The sequence below is a fragment of the Erithacus rubecula genome (genome assembly GCF_903797595.1).
Source record: "Erithacus rubecula genome assembly, contig: SUPER_Z_unloc_2, whole genome shotgun sequence".
NCBI lineage: Eukaryota > Metazoa > Chordata > Aves > Passeriformes > Muscicapidae > Erithacus > Erithacus rubecula.
The window spans coordinates 13799355-13817898 of NW_027635860.1; the positions used below are offsets into that span (position 1 = coordinate 13799355).

The 18544-nt window shown below is 38.6% G+C and overlaps 1 protein-coding gene across 6 annotated transcripts in view; it reads left to right on the top strand.

The window, feature by feature from the left end:
* APC (APC regulator of WNT signaling pathway) overlaps positions 1-18544 on the top strand; it is an 87295-nt gene that overhangs the window by 13439 nt on the left and 55312 nt on the right. For 4 of the 6 annotated variants that reach the window (XM_079331156.1, XM_079331159.1, XM_079331160.1 and 1 more), the window contains exons 1-2: positions 8146-8246; positions 18383-18535. In XM_079331156.1, the coding sequence (XP_079187282.1) occupies positions 18401-18535 (135 nt within the window). In that variant the 5' untranslated portion in view covers positions 8146-8246; positions 18383-18400. Of the gene's footprint in view, positions 1-8145; positions 8247-18382; positions 18536-18544 lie in introns of those variants that run through there. The other 2 variants (XM_079331157.1, XM_079331158.1) reach the window with 1 other exon arrangement.

Genomic DNA, 18544 nt, shown 5'->3' on the forward strand with positions numbered 1-18544 from the left:
CATTTAAGATTGAAGTATTTGGGTATTGCATTAGGAGAAAAAGTAGTTTTCTAGTACACTTAATGATGGAGAGCTTTTATAAGTATTATTGTGATTAATTAATGTTTTCCCTTCCCATGTCTATAGCAATTGGAATCTAAGATGCAAAGTGTACCAGTAGTCCTAAATTTTGAAATTGTTACATCTTACCCTGACTGTTTCTATGGAGTTAGATCATGTACTTTAATCATGCAATTCTAGCATTGGTTCGAAGATTTAGTGCATGCAATTTAAGCATTTTGGTTGAGTAGCTGGCGACCTTGGATTCAAGCTGGGAAAAGAGAAGCTGGCACTGAAATGTGTATTCTGTCTAGATCAAGGAATTCCTGCCTTTTTTGTTTTTGACAGACTTAAATGTGTTTTTTCTGTTCTTTTACTCCACTGATTCTTTATTTGTTCTGGGCATGGATATCAGTCCTTTTCTTCAACTGCTTTTTCCCAGTACTGTACTAAAGTAACTTGGGTTGTGGTAAATTTTCAGTAGTAGCTGTCTCAGATGCTGACTTTGTTGCCTTGAAGATGCATGGTGATTTCCAAGATGATGAATGGCCCAAAGAAAGGACAGTTTTGTATGGCTCCTAAAAAGGTGCATCACAGAGCGCTGTTGCTACATGTGTAGAGCTTGGTACTCTAAGCAACCTGTTCTAGAAATACAATGAATATTTCAAATTTGTATTCCTTTTCTACTCTGCAGGCAGATAAATTTAAGAAAAGTATTAATGCTGTTTGAATACTGGGCAGACCAGCTTATGCTGGAATTTTTATCCCGTTGCCTATTCTGTAAGTTGGACCTTCATTATTAGGAGAATATATCATATTACAGATTTCTCAGGCTTTTATAAAAACACTTCCCTCTCCAATGAAAGGGAAAATTTTTTTTCCGCCTCACTAGTGTTACTGAAATTAAGATTTAAAATGTCATTCATTCAAAACCCCAACAGAAAAGTGTAACTCCTAGCACCCACACCAGAAACACATATTTTGAATTGAGGCTCTATATTTTTAACTTTCAAAAAACTGAATAAACTATGTGCCAAAAGAGGAGGGGAAAAAATTAGTATGACACCATTGCCTAGAGGCTTGTGTAACAGCAATTCCCTAAGGGAGTGAGACCCAAATCATCCAATGACACATTTTTATGGTGAATAAATAAGCTGAAGAGAGTAAGAATGCTTCTGAAACAAAAGCTAACCCAAAAATATTACATGAATCATTAATTGCAATGATTAATATGGCAGCGAGCAGAGAACCTGCATGTTGGCCAGGTGTCTTGGAGGGTTGTGCTGCCTGAGAGCACAAGTCCATTCATGTCCTGGTTTTCAGCTGAGATAGAGTTAATTTTCTTCCTTCTGCAGGAGTACTGCCTCCCACAGCAGCTCATCTCTGCATGCACAGAAATCAATTAATGGTGAAGTTCTGTATTAGTCCCGAGAAATGAGCTAGGGGATTTTCTTTCTTAACTTTACCAAGCAATCAGCTCGATCTTGGTGGTGTGAGATTGATTATAATTGTTCCGAGACCTTATGAGTATATGCACACTGCAAGGAATTAAATTCTTGTGGCATTAACTGAATTGTAAACTTTCATGTATTTCAGTCTTGGAGTGGATCCCAGTTCTGTTCAGTGTGACCCTTACATTAGAGGCTGTAGAGCAGTAAAAGTTGGTATTTTTTTAAACACCTTGTCTCAACTGGTGTACTCAATTCCTACTGAACTTTTGTGATTTTATTAACCACAGCAATGTTGGGAAATTCATTTCCAGTTTGTCTGATCTGTGCTGATGGATCTCCCTAAACTTGTGACACTTAAAAGTATTTTCAGTATACAATGATAAAAAACAGCCTACCTTTTTCTAAACCAGCTTAGTTGTACTCCTTAAACCATGCAGCATAAATCTTCCTTGACAAGCCATTTTTACTTGTGGTCTTTCTTCAAACTCTCTGGTAATTACTTTTATGTACTGAAATGTGGATTTTTAAAATATTTTTTAGTATAATATATGTGTCATCAGATTCCTTGCCAACACTTTATCTTGTAAATTATAGTTTTCTAGATTGATTTGATACAGTTGTCCAGTTGTAGCTAAGAGCCTCTAAGGCTTGATCCTTATTTTTAAGTATTCAAAATATTATAATTATGGTGAGAGAACTCACAGCCATGACTTAACAAGATCTTTGTGTTTCTAGATTGTCACAGCTTTTTTTAATGCAGTGGGTTTTAAGAAACTTGTTTCTAGATGGAACCTTTTTAATCTTAGCAGACTTTAAAAATGGTCGTGGTTAACATATGTTGTTTGGAAAAGGTCGTTGCCTGCAGGATTCCACAAATATTAACTTTCCCTCCTTTTCCATACCATTGTCAAAAAAGTGTTGATGACCTTTAGCTAAATAAGATGACCTTCAGCTAACTGATTTATTACTACTAAAATGTCAGAGTGCTTACAAGAAATTAGCTCTCGCATTACAAACATCTGGTTCAAACCAAACAAAGGGAGGACTGAAAAGAAGACTGTGAAGAAAAAGGTAAATATTCCACTGATAGAGCTTCCATTTGTCAGAGCAGTGTAGAATTCTGGGGTGCTCCTGGGCACTATAAAGGTTACATAACCATGTAGCATCTGTCTTTTGGAAAGGACCTCTGTCAACCAAAGTGTAACAAGAAACTGAATCTGACCATCCACTTGCACATGCAGTCATCCATGTGTCATGTGAGCACTGTGACTTCTTATGGTTAATGCTGAGTATGAAGAAGCAGCAAAATAGGGCTTTATCTTGTAACCCAGGCCATGCAAGTGTTTCAAATGTGTACTTTGTGCAGATCTGCCATTAGACAGATCGAGAGTCTGACACTTCCTAAGCAACATGGGAAATTATAGTGGTTTTTAGCTTTCTTTAAACGTATTTTTCTAGTCTCTGGCCCCATGGGAGAAAAGAGAAAAAGTATGTGTTAATGAAAAAAGTCCTTTAGGAGTAACCCTCTGTCTGAAAAAAAAATCACCAAAGAAACCCTGAGGTATGCTGACCAAGGGCTTTAATATTGAAAATGTTTACTCTTTGATACCATTAACAGAATACTGAAACAGAATTAGAGATGGGCTAAAAGGGAGCAATTGCAAGTTTTCAAATTCACTGGATAAGCAGTTGGAATGAGTGACTTGTCACACACCAACACCGTCTGGTCAGTAGGGTAAGCTACACTTGAAAGTCAGCTCTTCATCTGATCACCGTGAACTCACTTTCTGCACATCCAGACATGTGACAAGACTCCAAGCTCACATCTCTAAAAGCGGCTTCCAAATTTCTTCAGAGGTTCAGCCATTTAGTGGATTGAATAAGCCCTGCCCATGAAGCAAGAAGTGAAAATTACAATATGCAGATATAGTGAACTACCTAAGAAGCCTGAAAGAGGTATGGTGGAGGAAATTAAGTGATAAAATGCTAGGATAGTGTGATGTTCTTCATTAGTGGATAAGGAAATCATAGGTAATGTGACACAAAGTTGTCAGGTGGTGCTTATTATATAGCTGAGATAAGAGTGGATGGTGAAATACACTGGATTGATGATTTTCTAAACAAACTCTCTTCATTATGGCTTTACAGTTTTTAGAAAATGTGACTAATATTGCAGACTGGGCCATGGCTCCACACTAGAACTAACAGATGTGAGGAAGGAAGCAGTATTTCTCCTTGAGTATTTTTTAAAAAAAAAAATTCAAGCAAGAAAGCTTCATGAAGATGGAAAAACTTAGTGAGAGGGAAGAAAGTATGAGTGGGAGATGCCCCAGAGAGCAGACTACTTCTGGACAAAAGTAAGGAATTGGCAAACAGTAGAGAGCATTAAATAGTAAAGAATTTAAAGAGCAGGTGATGTATTTCTATATCTCTGACTTAGTTATGAAATAACTAAACAGCAAGTATTTTTCTGCTTTTCTCATTTAGCTTATGATACATGTCTGTGGGGTAGTTAATTGAAAGACAGACCTTGTTATTGCTTGTGAAAAAATCTCAAGTTCAGGAACTGGTAGCACAACTTCCTGGGGGAAAAAATAAAGGTAGGAATTTAGTACATTATTCTAGTAGAAAATCTGTTCTCAGTAAAGAAAATTCATGTCTGCTTTTGTAGGACTACTGCATGAGTTCTGCATAATGCATTGAGAACAATGACTGAGTTCTTCATTCTTTCTTCATCTGCACAAGAAAGGCAGTCCTTTAGGTTCTTGATCCTCAGGAAACCTTTTTCTGATGACCTTTCTAGTTCTCATAGTTGGAAGTTCCTGTAGTTGGGGAAATATGCAATATATCTGAGAGAATTTTGATGGAAAAAGCAGGGCTCCAGCTCTTAATGGCCAAAACTGTGATACTAATGCCAATAAGAGTAAGTTATGAGTTTTCTCAAGTGTTTATATACAGGCTTTCACAGGTCTTGGTCGCATGGTAAGGACAGGCCTCAGAGGAAACCTGGTCTTTGCGTGGTAGTGAGATGTGAATGTACCTTCACAGTACTAAAGAAAATAAGAAACAAAGGGAATGTTCAGCTTCATTGATTTTTTTTTTCCCCCCATGTAAATTTGGAAGGTACAAGACAACCTTTGGTTACAGCAGCTGCTAAAATTAGTCATCAAGTCCTGTGTTGAGATTAAACTTTTGTCTATGTAAAACAGATGTGAAATGTCTTCCGTCTATTTTGTTAATGAAATCTGTAAAGTGCCACCTTTCTAAAAAGTGCAGTATAATACAAGTCAATACCTAAGTCATACACTAGAAAGTTCTGAATGCAAGATGTCAGCAACACTATTGTTTCACATTTGCAAGTAATGCCAGAATAGTTCCTGGCACCAGAGAGAGAATTTAGCTCATTACCTAACCACTCCCTGCTCAGGGTTTTTGAGGTAGGTAGTTCTGTGCATGTTCAATGACTAATAATGAAATATCAATCACTTTAAATATATTAAATATTTAAAAGCTTCTAGGGAGAAGAGTATTGCTGCTGAGGGTGAGGTTGCAAAAGTTGAGAAAATTGTCCCATTTATGACCCAGCTATCTAAAACCAGAAAACCTCTTGCATTTTCTGTTGTAGTAGTCATGATTTTATCCAGCGAATGGGTACTTTGGGGAATATACCTTATGTTTTTAAAAATTTAGACCTTAATCTACTCAGAGATTCTAATTAGCACTACTTAGTAGTGGCTTGTAACAGTTAGTGACAATTTTATTTAGTCTCAAAATGTATTCTTAAATGCAATGGGAAACACTGTCTAGATGCATCAAAAATTGCAGTAAAAATATTGCCAGTTTCTGGACCCAAATTCACATCTGGCTGTTCAAGAATGATGGGCTGAGTAGGCTGCGGGTATCTTGTCCAAAATCATAGAAGTAGTTTGAAACTGAACAGGTATCTTTAGATACTAAAAATTCATGTCATTTGGATTTGATAGCCTACATTGATTCATGCAGACTTTTAAGTCTTCTAATAGATTTTAAAGGGTGGGTTTATGTAATATTGTGTAGGTATTGCTAAGTCTGTCCTGGTAATGGTTTCTTTCAAAGAATGAAAAAGTCATCTTGTTCCATCTGCCAGATAGAAAATAATTAGTCAAAAATAAACTTAGTCCAAAGACTTTTTTCTGTGCAATTCCTTTCTTTTTTCCTGAGAGCCCGATCTTTTTTTTTTTCCTCAAACAGTGTTTTGTGGTATCAGTTTTATTAGGAAAACCCAGTACTACACACTGAAAGCAGTTTTGAGGGAATATATTCACCTGTATAGCAGTGGTTTGACACCACTGAAAGATGCAGTATGGGGATGGTCAAAGCATGCTGTTCATTAAACTGAATTTCAGTTAATACTGGATTTTGCTGCAGAGGCAACTGCATGCGACACTGACACAGACCATAAGCTGCCATGTTTATGAAATCATAACAGAGTGGGCATTACTATGAGAGAGAAAGGGAAGGCTTTTTCCCTCCCACTCAGCTGTCATCTTGGCGGAAATCATTAAAGAATTTGTGCGTCTGCTTGTTCTGCAAATAAATGTGGGACTTCAGGCTACAGAGCAGTATATTTGCTCAGATTTGACTCCCAGTCTCAAAAAGGATTAACCAGTACTAGGAGTAGCAAAAATCTTTTCACATCCCACAGCTATAGTGGGAACTACAGTTCGTTTTTCAGAGCTGCAGAAAATGCACTGAGGTGTGTACAAATGAATACATTATGTAACTTTCCATCTTTAATACATCTTGTTTGGGTTCTAGAAAATTAACTGTACTTCTAAAAGCTCAGTTTTTTGTTTTCAAGTGCGGAATTCTGCTTTAAAGTACATAGTATTTTAGTTTCCTTGGTTCTCTGGTGTCTTCCTTGCTCACATAGTCATTCCAGGCTGTGGTGGCGCTTGCTGCTTCTGAATGCTTGCCACTCTTCAGGTTTAAAACTATTACTGGAGCAACCTGATTTGGAATTGAGCTACAACTCCTATTGCAACAACTCACCAACTGCTAACGCAGGTGTTGAATGGTATTTGTATTTATTTAAATGTACACTTATATTAACATGAAGGATTTTAGGGTGGAGAGAGCTTTGCTTTTCTGGGGGCTGGAGCAGTGGTGTACATCACTAAGATATCAAGTAAGATGACTTTAAGTGTAATGTCTAGCTAAGTTCTAAATTTTGAACCTGTTAAAAGTACTGCAACAATTTGTTATCACTAAGGAAGGATGAACTTAGTTGCTGTGAAATAGAATCAAGTGGCTCATAAAAAAATTCATAAAGCCTGAATCACCTTTGACTAATGGACCACTTAACTTTGGCTTAAAGTGTTTTACCGTAACATCTGAAGTGACACTACCTCTGCAGTTACAATGGGTTGTGAAGTTAGAGAGAATTTTGTGTAAAACCATCCTGAAGGTAGCAGATGACGTGTCATACATCCTTTTAATTGCGAAGATGTTTGATAAAAGGTTATCTGGTAAAGAGCATCTATTCTGAGTGTGGATTGTTGCCTTCTCTGACTGGAAAAAGGAGGTATGAGGAAACAGCTGAAATGAAATTAGTAGCGTTTAAGTAATGTGTGGTGCAATGTGCTCACATGCATGCACAGGCCTGCAGTGCCTTTAATTTAATCTTATCCCAACCACAAGGTCTTACATGTCCGCTTGTCTTGTACAAATAAAAAAAATATTATAGGCAGAATGAAGGATTATAAGAAGACATATCAGGATATATGTTTGTAGTGAGTTACCTGTCCTTATGTCCCCTTGTATAAGCGTATAACTCCATATTATGTGACATACCACAGGGAAAGGCATTGTTCTGCTCTAGGTGAGGAACCATTGCACCTTTTAGCACCTCTTTCAGATGTCTTCTATCGTGCCCTATTTTGTTGAGATGAGTTGCACTGCCCATAGATCTATTCTAGAATCCTTCTAGGGGATTTAAAAGGTTTAATATTGTACTGTTTCTGTAAAGGTGACTTTTATACAAAAGCTTTCAAAGATTCCTATAGTACCTGTTATATAGATAATTGTTGATTTTTAAAGTGTCTCTTGGATTTTCGTAGTGTGCTTCTGTGAGTTTTTAAGTCATCCTCATGAACACATTGTCACATCCTTACCCGTGGAGATTAATTTCTGGAAAGAGATTATAAAATAGTTTCATAAATTGATTTATTTCATAAATTGTCTTTTAGATTTTTTTCCAACAGGTGCTTATAGTTCTGATTTAACATAGCTTAAACGTACATCTATTTGATTTGTTGTGAAGTGAACAAGTAGCAGTAACAACTTTCATATCTGAAAAGCACTTGAACACAGTGTTTTACTGAACCGGAGAGAAATCTGAGATGCCCTTGAAGGACACGCTTCCTGCTGCCTTTTTAGTAAGCAGTGTCTCAGTTTATTTCTAGGTGAGTGTTGGCAGCTCCGATGCTAGTACACGCAGAATCTCGTTTCATTTTTACGCGGAGAATGCGCGGTGTTGTGTTTGGGGCCGGGAGCGGCGCAGCCCGGGCGGGTTTGCGCAGCGCGGCTTCGGTGTCCGCGCGCTCGGGGCCGCGCGCGGAGCTCCGCCCGGGGCGGGGCGGGGGCGGGCGCGCGCCATTGGCTGCGGCGCACGTGACCCGCGGGGCCGCGCCGTGCGCGCGGCGCTGGCACAGCCGGTGGCGCGGGCGGGGCCGGGCGCTGGCGCGGGGATGGAGGCGCGGCGGCCGCGGCCATGGGGTGAGTGCGGCGGCAGCGGCGGATTCCCGCGCGGGCGGGAGTCGCCGCGCCCGGGACGGGCAGGGGGGAGGAAGCGGTCCCAAGGTTGAAGAACAACAAAAAACAAACGCCGTCCACCCCTCCCCCCCCATCTTCCCGAAAACCAAAAAGAAAAAACAAAAAAATCCTGGGGTGCGAGATAGGGCTGTCGCGCGGCGGGGAGGGGAGCCCTGCAGCCGCGGGGAAGGACGGGCGGGCACGGCGGGGAGCCGCCGCGGGCAGGACCGAGCGCAGCCCGCCGCGCCGGCCGGAGGCACAAAGCCCTGCGGAGCCCCTGCGCGGGCTCCGGGGCCAGGAGGAGCGGGAGGCGGAGGAGGAGCGGCGGCGGGCAGGGGTCTCGGGGCGGGCAGAGCTGCGGAGGTGCCCCTCGAGGGGCGGCGAGGCGCTGCCCGCGGGTGGCACCGGCCCGGCTTTGTTAGGGACGGGCGGCGGCGGCGCCTCCGGTGCCGCAGCGCGGGGGACGCGCGGGTGGGCGGCCGGCGGGAGCGCTCGGGGGGCAGCGCTGCGCCCTCGGCGCGCCCTGGGATCCGCTGACTTCTCACTGATTTATTTAACATCACAAAGAGGTGCTTGGGTCCGCGTCTTAACCTGAATGCTGTGGGAAATCTTAATAAATTATGTATGAAGCAGTGGGTCCTTTCTTCCCCTTTGTCAGATACGCAGCTTTTATGCTAGTAATTAGGTCATTGCTATCAGAGCGCTCCTTGCTTTTGTGAAAATGTGTGGCGATTTTTGGAAGGCGCATATACTGCCGGATCGTTTCGTCCTATTCGGTTTTGTGTCAAGATACAATAATCTTCCTTTTGGCTTTCACGGAGGACCTTGTCTGTGGGCTGTAAGGGGCATGCTCGTATGATAGGGCTTTTTTCAGAGGACCAGTAGGGCCCGGTTTTGACTTGATTTGGAGAGTCATACCCTGAAAAATGCCTTTTAATGGCGTAGCAAGAAACACACAGCTTCATAGTGTGCATATAAGTATTTTCAGTAAATTTCAGTGAATATGTGAATAGCACAATACAGATCTATTTCCTTTTTGAGTGCCTCCATCCTTTGCTGTTTGTTCTGTTGAAAATGCTTCTTAATGTTTCTTTCCTACTGTGTTTTTACCATTTGGTTAATTTTTTCTATTATCTAATGCAGATAATAGAATTATCAGTATTTTGCCAAGAGTATTGTTCTTTGAAAATACACATAAGCATGTATACTGAAAGCCATTTCCTGGAACCAGACTCTTCTCTATTTTTAAGGAGACTTGGAGTAACTGTTAAAATGCTCTTCTCCTTCTCAGTTCTGTTAAATACAGTGATGTGCAAAAAAGGTTAGATGAAGAAAAGTCTGAGTTTAAATACCTGCTGTATGCATCCCCTCAAAACATTTTCTATATATACCATTATATTAAAAATCGTGGGTCTTCGGTCTTATGAGTAAGAGAGGCTTTGAATAATATTATATTTTAAAATATCTCTTGAGAACTTACTCTTTGGAATAACTGGTTCAAAGGGTAGGTTGGTGATACTGGATATTTCTGCTGTGGCATTTTGAATCTTTGTTACAATTGCTTAAATGTTAGAAGAAACAGAAGATGCAGAGGTGTTTTCATCCTTTTTTTTTTTTTCCTAAAAGGAAAGAGTATGACAAAAGCACAGTGATTATGGTGACTATTATGGTGATGCTTCTTCCTGTACCTTTTTAACTCTTAAATAGTACCATTCTGTATAACCACTGTAGTACTGCAAGTCACACTCTGAAAATGGTAACTTGAATACAAGATCACTTCTTCATATAATACTTCAGATTATTTATGGGTGCAAACTTTCCTAAACATCATCCCTGAAATACAAAATACTTGGCTATGTTAAATGTTCTGATACATCTTGTCACAGTGTGCTGTTGTTATATCAGCATGGAATAATACAGCACAGGTTGGAAATACATGTGGCTACAACTGGTTCTCTTCATCTCTAAATTCTTATGTTGGATTTTAATATGCATCTTAATTTAGTTGGTTAAATTTTGTTGATGACATATGGTAAATTCTTTTCTTATCAGTGTGGCGAAATCCTGTTTAAAATAGGCCGTACTAATAATGATGTGCTGTGATGGTAAGTTATTGTCAGCAAAGACCTAATTCCGCTACTAGTTTTCCAAAATTTATTCAGCACCTACGTGATCAGATGCTGATACATTTCCTGCAAGATTAATGGTCTTCTAGTTCTTAAAAGTACTGAAGGGATCCCTGAAGATGGCCCTGATAGAACGCCCAAAATAGAGAAATATTTATTGTAAATTATTTTTATAATAGAAATTTTTATGGTATCTGTATTGTTTTTAATTACAACTGATTTATATCATGTTAATTTGCTTTGACTTTGTGTTTTCAGGTAAAATAGGAAAGGAAGTACCTGTCTTAGACTTTTTAATAGCTTAAACTTTCTAGAATTAAATCCTTAAACATTACAAGAAATGTATAAGTAAACAGGAGCAAGTCATGTGCAGTGAGGGCATACACAATTAGTCGTGAATAACAAAGATGATCATCTTGAAGGGTGAGTGTTCGGGCTTGTGAATCATTCCTGATCCAATGTAAGTTATGATTCATATGGTGTCTGGAGTGGTTTGTGTTCAATATAGTATTTAAATGCAAATCATGTTTCGAATTTTCACAGTCATATTCTGAATACAGCATGACTAACCAGCTAAGGAACTTCCAACTCAGAATTATAAAGGAAGAAGTAGGAATTTTCTTGACAGCGTAAAAAAGATGAACTTGACAGTACATAGCCTGAAACATGACTTCTTGATTTTACTCTTTTTGTATTAATAAGATTTTTTTTTCATTGTTGGCATTCTTTAGTGAAATTCCAAACACTAAATTATTTCTGTTTTTCACACAAACACACACTTGACCTTTATCATTCTTGACATGTAATGAGGAGGCACACAAGAGTTCAGACCATGGTGTTCACATTCCTTCTCCTCACGGTCTTTTACAGAATGCTGAGAGCATGCATCACTTATCACTTTTGGTTAAGATGAACAGATGATGCTTCTCTTCATGATTGATGAGTATAGGCCAAGTATTGAAGTTACAGAAGTATCCCAAAATATTATGATAGATTGAAAGCTCTTTCCAAATTATTAATTAATTTTTGAAAGAATTAAAAACCAAGTCTTTACCCAGTCCCCACTCAAAAGGAAACCTTAGGAAGGTCTGGTATAGTAACCTTTGTGTGTTTCAGTCTGCTGTCTACAAAAGTACAGCCTTCATGCAGAAGTGAATAGAAAAGCTAAAATCTTCATGCAACTGAAGTTTAGAGCAAATTGTGTGGTCTCCTTTTAAAGGAACTAAAGCTTTCACAAGTTATGTTAGGATAACTAATAGCAGTAACAGCTCTTCATCTGGTCTTTGCCTTTTTTACACATGGTTGAAAACACCAGAAATCCACAGTATGTGTTATCTAGAGATTATAATTTGGTATGATGTGTTATGAGTTTTTTTCAATGACATGCTTTTCAAATTTATTAAAATGAGCAGTGTTATATAACTTGCAATTAATTTTCTGTTGTCAAAGGCCTTGTTGGTAAAGGAAACTGGTTGAAGAGCAGATTTGTGATGATTGTTTTTTATACTTCTTCATCCACCTCTGATCACCTAAGGGGGCTGAAGCAGAGCGAATGAGAGCATTAACAAATCTGCTGCCCCCTCACAGGCGATTCTCATTCTGGGCTGAGTATATTCTTATTTGTCTCTAACCACACTCAAGGCCACTTCCAGACAGCTCATTATATTTGTGTGCCCGTATTGCTCAGTTGAAGAGAATCCAAACAAAATGGCTTCCCTTTCAGCTGCTCCTGGCTTGAAGTTTTGAAGTTCTTAAATTCGGGTGGGGATAGCAGAATCAAGATGCTGGCAACAAAGGCCATGTAGTAAAGGATGAACTTACCACCAGATGGAAGTAACATCGTTTTTCAGTGTGATGTTGGAGAAGGCAGAAGTATTTTTTTCTGCTGTTTGGAGTGAATCAGGGTAATGAGCTTTTATGGTTTGAGTCCAGTGAAGTATATTTCAGTGAGTAGGAAAGGAGAGAATTAAACAATGCTGGTGAAGGATAAACATTTTTAGATTGGCAAACCTTGAAAGCCTGCCCAAACTGAAGTGGATAAAACAATCCCTGACACAGTGATACTCATTTTTGATAAGTTCTTGAACACAGCTCTTGGAGTGCTGGTATTTTGCCAGAACTGAAAACCTGAAGGCAAGCTTCAAACAAAATAATGGAAAATTCAATACGGGATTCAGTCAACAGAGAAATTTAACTAATACAAATTGACATGGTTTGATATGTTCAAAATAAGAGCAGCAAAACCCCCACACACTTCTGAGTATAGATAAGGAAGCTACATGAAAATGGTCCACTTCAGGGGCTCGTTTACCTTGGAACAGCTGTGCTGGATTTTTTGCCCCTGCCTGTCAGTCTTTCCCCTCTTTTGGAAATAGCTGTGCAACAGCTGCTGAAGCATCGTGGCTAATGACCAGCACAGTGAGCTTAAACTGACACCTATTTCAGATTACCTTGGCAGTCGGGCAGTAATCTGCAGTGGTTTAGCAGCTGCCACTTGAGCAGCTGAGCCCTTCCTCTCTTCCCTGGGTGGGAACCGTGCGGGGATGGGTGGGGCAGACAGCTGGAGGGGCACCGACACAGCCCTCCTGGCCACCTCACCACTAGCCAGAACCCCTAGGCCTAGTGCTTTAAAATAATCTGCTTTTCAAGGTAGTGTGGAGAAACTAATTGGGAAAGTGTCATGACAATATCACCATTTCCTCCCTGAGTTCAGTGTAGAGTGCCCTAAATTGATGGAATGGTAGAGGATAACAAGGACGAGCTACTGGGCCCCAGACTGAAGAGTTGCATAGAATTTGTGAATGTAGAAAGAAATCAGAGTTGATGGTCCTTCCCAGCCTTACTAAATTATATTTTAGATATTCATATATTCTGGGCAGAATCAATATTTAAATATAAATACAAAAAAAAAAAAAAAAAAAAAAGTCAAAATTTGGATGCAAAGATGAAAAATATCAAAATAGATGGAGATACATTGTGTCTACATGTAGAGTTAAATTTTTTACATTAAGAAGATAAGCAACATTGTGAAAAATCTGAGTTACATAGGAGTAAATCTGCTTACTGGTGGTAGTAGAATATCATTGTAGTGTTGATAGATTTTATGGATAAAAGCAATAATGGGAGTCTGAAATATTTTTGTAATGAGATTTAATATAACATTTTTCGGGTTCTTAAGAAGAACCTCTTCAGGACGTATTGAGTATATACGCTTGCTGATTTCAAAGATGAAGGCTCTGATCAATTAAGAAATTATAAGTTTTCAGGCAATATTACATTTTTTCTTATCACTTGGGATTTCAGATCAAAATGGGTGCATGTAAATTCCTGTCTGGGAAGTGGCTTCTGGTACAGTTTTCTTAATATAGGAAAATGAATATCTAAATCTTAACAGTATTTTTGCATAAATTTAGGCTTCTCATTAATTTTGATTTTAGTGCACAAAAGAGTTCTATCCAGCTTGAAATTTCTCTTTGATATGTATATGCATGCAAAGTGCTGATTCAGTAAAGTGTGAAATTTCTTGTCTCAATTTCACCTTACTTTGATAGGAGATGTAGAAGAAGCTTATTAATGATGAGGGTCAGGGAAGTAGCACAGCTAGATTTTGGGTGTCTCTTACATGGGGGTATTGAATTTCAAAGTTTCTGTATTCCAGTATGGTTATGTTTTGAGTAAGTCTAGAGAATTCAGGATCTGTTCTTGTCTTTGATGACCACTTCGTGAGGAAACAATGCAGTTAAGAGTGTAAAAGGGAGCTTGACTTGAAGCATAATAGTGAATTTCACAAAGGTGGGTTGTGTTGCATTTGTGGTGTGTTTTCTCTTAGGCTGAGTGAAATGTGAAATGGATTCTGGAGGTCAGAATTCTTCCCTTCTCTCTAGTGGTTTCCTACAGGGGGAAAGAAGAGGTGTTTATTCTTGATTCAGCTGATTCTGACACTAGTGGTGTTGAACATGTTTGCATGTCCAGTGGTAGAGCTTCAGACCAGTGGGCCATGTCTAAGGTATTCCTTGTTTTTCCTTGGGCTGGTTCACTGTGCTCCAGATGAGGTGGGATGTGGCTAGGAGACCTGTCTGGCCAAGAGGGTCCAGAGTTTTACTCTTTCCTCAAGTAATATAACCACTGAGAAACTTCAAGAGGGGGATGAGGTGGTACAGTCAGTTTCTATTTATGCTGATCATTCTGTGTCTAAAAAACCTATAATGTATAATTTATAAATTTTTAATTTATAAGTAATTTTTTTTTACTCAGAGCATAAATCCAAGGATTGCTTTGGGACCTGAATCCTGATCTGATGTGTCAAGTTTGAGGCAGTTGGTAAAGATGTCTTTTCAGAAGAGAGGCAGATGTTAATTTTGAGGGATTTATCTCATACATGGAACAGCTTATGTGTAATGGAGCTCTGTGATTTCACTCTAGAGATCATGTGCCTGAGAAATGACACAATGTTCAGCATCAGAAAGCCTAAGCTGCTTTGTGGTCATACATTACCTTTGTCAGTTTCCCCTGTTTTAAAATTAAATAATGGTGTCTTTTGTGAAATACTTTGGCATGACATTATTTCAGAAGAGGAAAAATCAGAAAATGTCTTGGAGATACCAAAAGAAAATACAGCATTTGTCTGTATTGACATTTGTGAATACAAAACTGGATTTCTTGAGCCATGAAATCTAGCTCCTTCTTGTGTAATATGCTTGGTAAGGATCCTGCTGAACTAAAAGTTCTAGTTGATGTTGCCAGCCGAGGTTGATAACTGTCTGATTTACACCCATTTTTTCTGTGTTGGTATTGTGTTTTAACATAAATGCTGTTCTTCCTCTTCAGTATTTTCCCTTCCCTAATAACAAAATATGGCTGTGTCATTCCAGCCTCTGATGTGCTGAGGCAGCCAAGGTTTGCTCAGCTAATCTCTTCTGAGATGCTCTCTCAAACCCTGATCACTTTACGTCTTTCTCTGCACACACTTAAATTCACGTTTCTTACTCATCTCTTTGTAGAATGATTTGATAACTCTGGGGATCATATTTGTTCTCCTTGTGCCAGTCTCATTGGCAGCACACAACGCCCTGCAGGCTGGCTGCTGAGAGGCTTCACTGCTCCAGATTGAGATTCCTTTGTGAGTGACCCTGTGTCGCTAAGCTTTGCAATTCCACCTTGTTTCTTCTGCTTTATTTCTCAGTTAATCAAATTCATTGTGTCTGATGTGGAGTCCTGTGACCTTGTGCAACCTCCTGAATTTATGGGATCAAGTTTTGATGATGCTTCTTGTGCCAAAATTAATAACTAAACATTTAAAAATGCCTGTCACAGTCTAGTTTTGGGGGAACTTTGCTGACAGCCTGCCTTCAGTCCAATAATTCGGCTTTCAGCACTGCCCTGTGTCGTCTTGATGTCTTTGAACTGCTCCTTACCTATGTGGAGTTTTTCTATTCATCTGTATTGCAACTGTGGTGACAGCATCGCTTCCTTTGGGCATCTCTAGCAGAAAAAAGAATGTTTTGGGTTACCCAGGTTATGGTAATCAAGTAACTTCTTTTTTTATTTGAAAACCCGCAAAGCTTGACATTTGAGAAGCAGGAAGTGACTCCTAGTCTGAGGTAGGATACTGTCTCTTAGTGGTGATGTCCTACTTTCATGTTAGGAGAATAAAGGAAGCTTAGGAACTTAAATCAGAAGGGTGGAAAGCCAAACCAGATCTCCCCTTCAGGATCTTTATTTGTTTAGCAAAAATGCACCCAAGTTTGTTATTGTATAAAATACCAGAGCTGTGCAATTTATGTATTTCTTCCGTGGCTCCTCCCCTCATCCATTTTTCTCCACTTCTTTTGTTGTGTGTGCATCTTGTTATTGAGACTAATGGTTCTAAATTTCAAATCTGTAAATTAGAATTCCTAAAAATGGACAGGAAATGGAAAAACTGGATACTTTTTTGTTATTATCTGCCCTTTGATATTAGTAATTATAGCAACACAAGAAAAAGATTATCTAGGAAAAAATGAATGTCCTGCATGGCACAGAGCAGCTTCTGTAAATCACATGTAGATGAATAAATGTGATATATTTTGCTGATATACTTCAGTAAAAACATTCTATCAGTATTACCATATAGTGCTAATTAATGACAATAATGGAAAAAAGTTTCCATTCTTCTTCACTTCTGTCTGCCTTTCCTTGGGCTTGTGCTTGCAGTGTGTTATGAGATATGAACTATAGCTGTTAGTTTTCTTAATAATATTGGAAACTCTTAATAGATAAAAGCACATGAAATGAAACAGAGGCAGTCTGCCCTTGCTGATTTTTTGATGTTTGTGTGTTTGTTTTGATTTTGCTCCAACTCTTGACAAGACTCAACCTTTTAGGTGAAACAGCCGGATGGTAAAATCCCAGAGTTCACATTGTAGAGTAGTTATTTCAAATTGCCTTTGTTTCTCAAAAAATGAGGTCTTCAGAAAAGCATGACCAGATTTTGAAAAATTTTGCAGATTCTTTTCATTCATGGAAGTCATGATTTCGTAAGTAGCAGGTGTCTTCCTTCTCCTGTGTTTGTTGATGGCAGGTGCTTGGAAAGGAAATAAACCAGTCATACCAAATGCACTACAGCTTTTGTTATTGTTCCTGTCTTCAGTGGTGTACTCTCTTCTTCACATTTTGTTCAGTTTAAATTTAGAAAAGTTAAACAAAGTTTTCAGATTGTGTACTGAGAAACTAAAATGGTTTTGAATAATTTTACCTAATTTTTAGTTGACTTGGTAATTCAATTGAGATTCATTGGGAAGAGGAAACTTGATTTTATAAAGGGTTACACAAGCAGTAAGGTCAAAGTTTGGTCAGAGGTTACAATGAAAATGCTCAATAGCAGCTTTTAATTGTTTCATCTTTTCTGAAGTACTGCAGTAAGGATGAAAGGGAATGTTGCCCTGTAAGATTTTTTAAATTTTTTTTTTTTCCTCTGTGTTATAGCCACATACTTAGGAAATATCTGCAATGTCATTGAAGGGCAACTTGTATTATGTGAAGTGCTAGGCTTCCTTTTTTCCTCTGGAATGGTTGATGAATAAGAAACCAATAACATTAATTCTAAAGAGCTTCAAACATTCATTAGCTATGTCTTAGTTAATTTACATTGTTAGATTAACAATTTTGCCAGCTTTTGGTTTGAAAAGTGGGGATCAATTTGTAATTTGTAATTGAAATTGAAGTATTTGTTTCTTTCTGCCTTACAATGGCTGAGTAGTTGTGCTGGTGTTCTGAGACTATGTTACAGTTTTACTCAGAACAGTATGGGATGCCTTAATATCAAGAGTAGCCTTTCATCTTTAAATTAAACTGTGTAGTATGACAACTTTGTGTGAAAGAAATTTGTTTTAATTTTGTGCCTTGAAGGATGTATTTACAAAATATCTTCATGTTTACTACCTTTGATGATGTGGAGATTTTTTAAGTCAAAATTCCCTAATATTTGCTGCTTTTTCTTTTCTCTCTTAGAGTGTGTGCTATTACTAGGAACATTGAGCATCTGTCACTACCATTGATTTCCTAAAATAAGTAGGCAGTCAGCATGTTTTAGATATGTATGAAGATGTTTATCTATAAAAAAATTACTATGTATGGTCTATTATCTGCAATTTCTGTATGTTGAAACTGAAGTGCCAGTAGTAAAGGTGCTTCTGTGTTATGCAGTGATTTTCTTTCATATGTTCTGGCTTCTCCTAATATCTGATGCAACTGACAATGGACTTTTTTCGTTTGCCTAATCGTGCATACCAAATGGAAGCCCACAGGAAAAAAAAAAGTCTTGATCTGGCATTAGTTTTAGTCATTAACAGTTTGGTGTAATGGATTTAAATTAAATGTTTAGAAAGTCATGTGGTAAATGGGAGAGAGAAATGATTTTGTGGTTAGATACATTGGGGTAGTGGAGGGTCTTTTTCTAAACTGCTTAAATTGAATATTTTCTCTTACTTTTTTAAGGGCTGAGGGTAGCCCAGGATGGCCGCAGCTTCATATGATCAATTGTTAAAGCAAGTTGAGGCATTAAAGATGGAGAACTCCAACCTTCGGCAAGAGCTAGAGGATAACTCAAATCACCTCACAAAACTGGAAACCGAGGCATCCACTATGAAGGTATTGCAA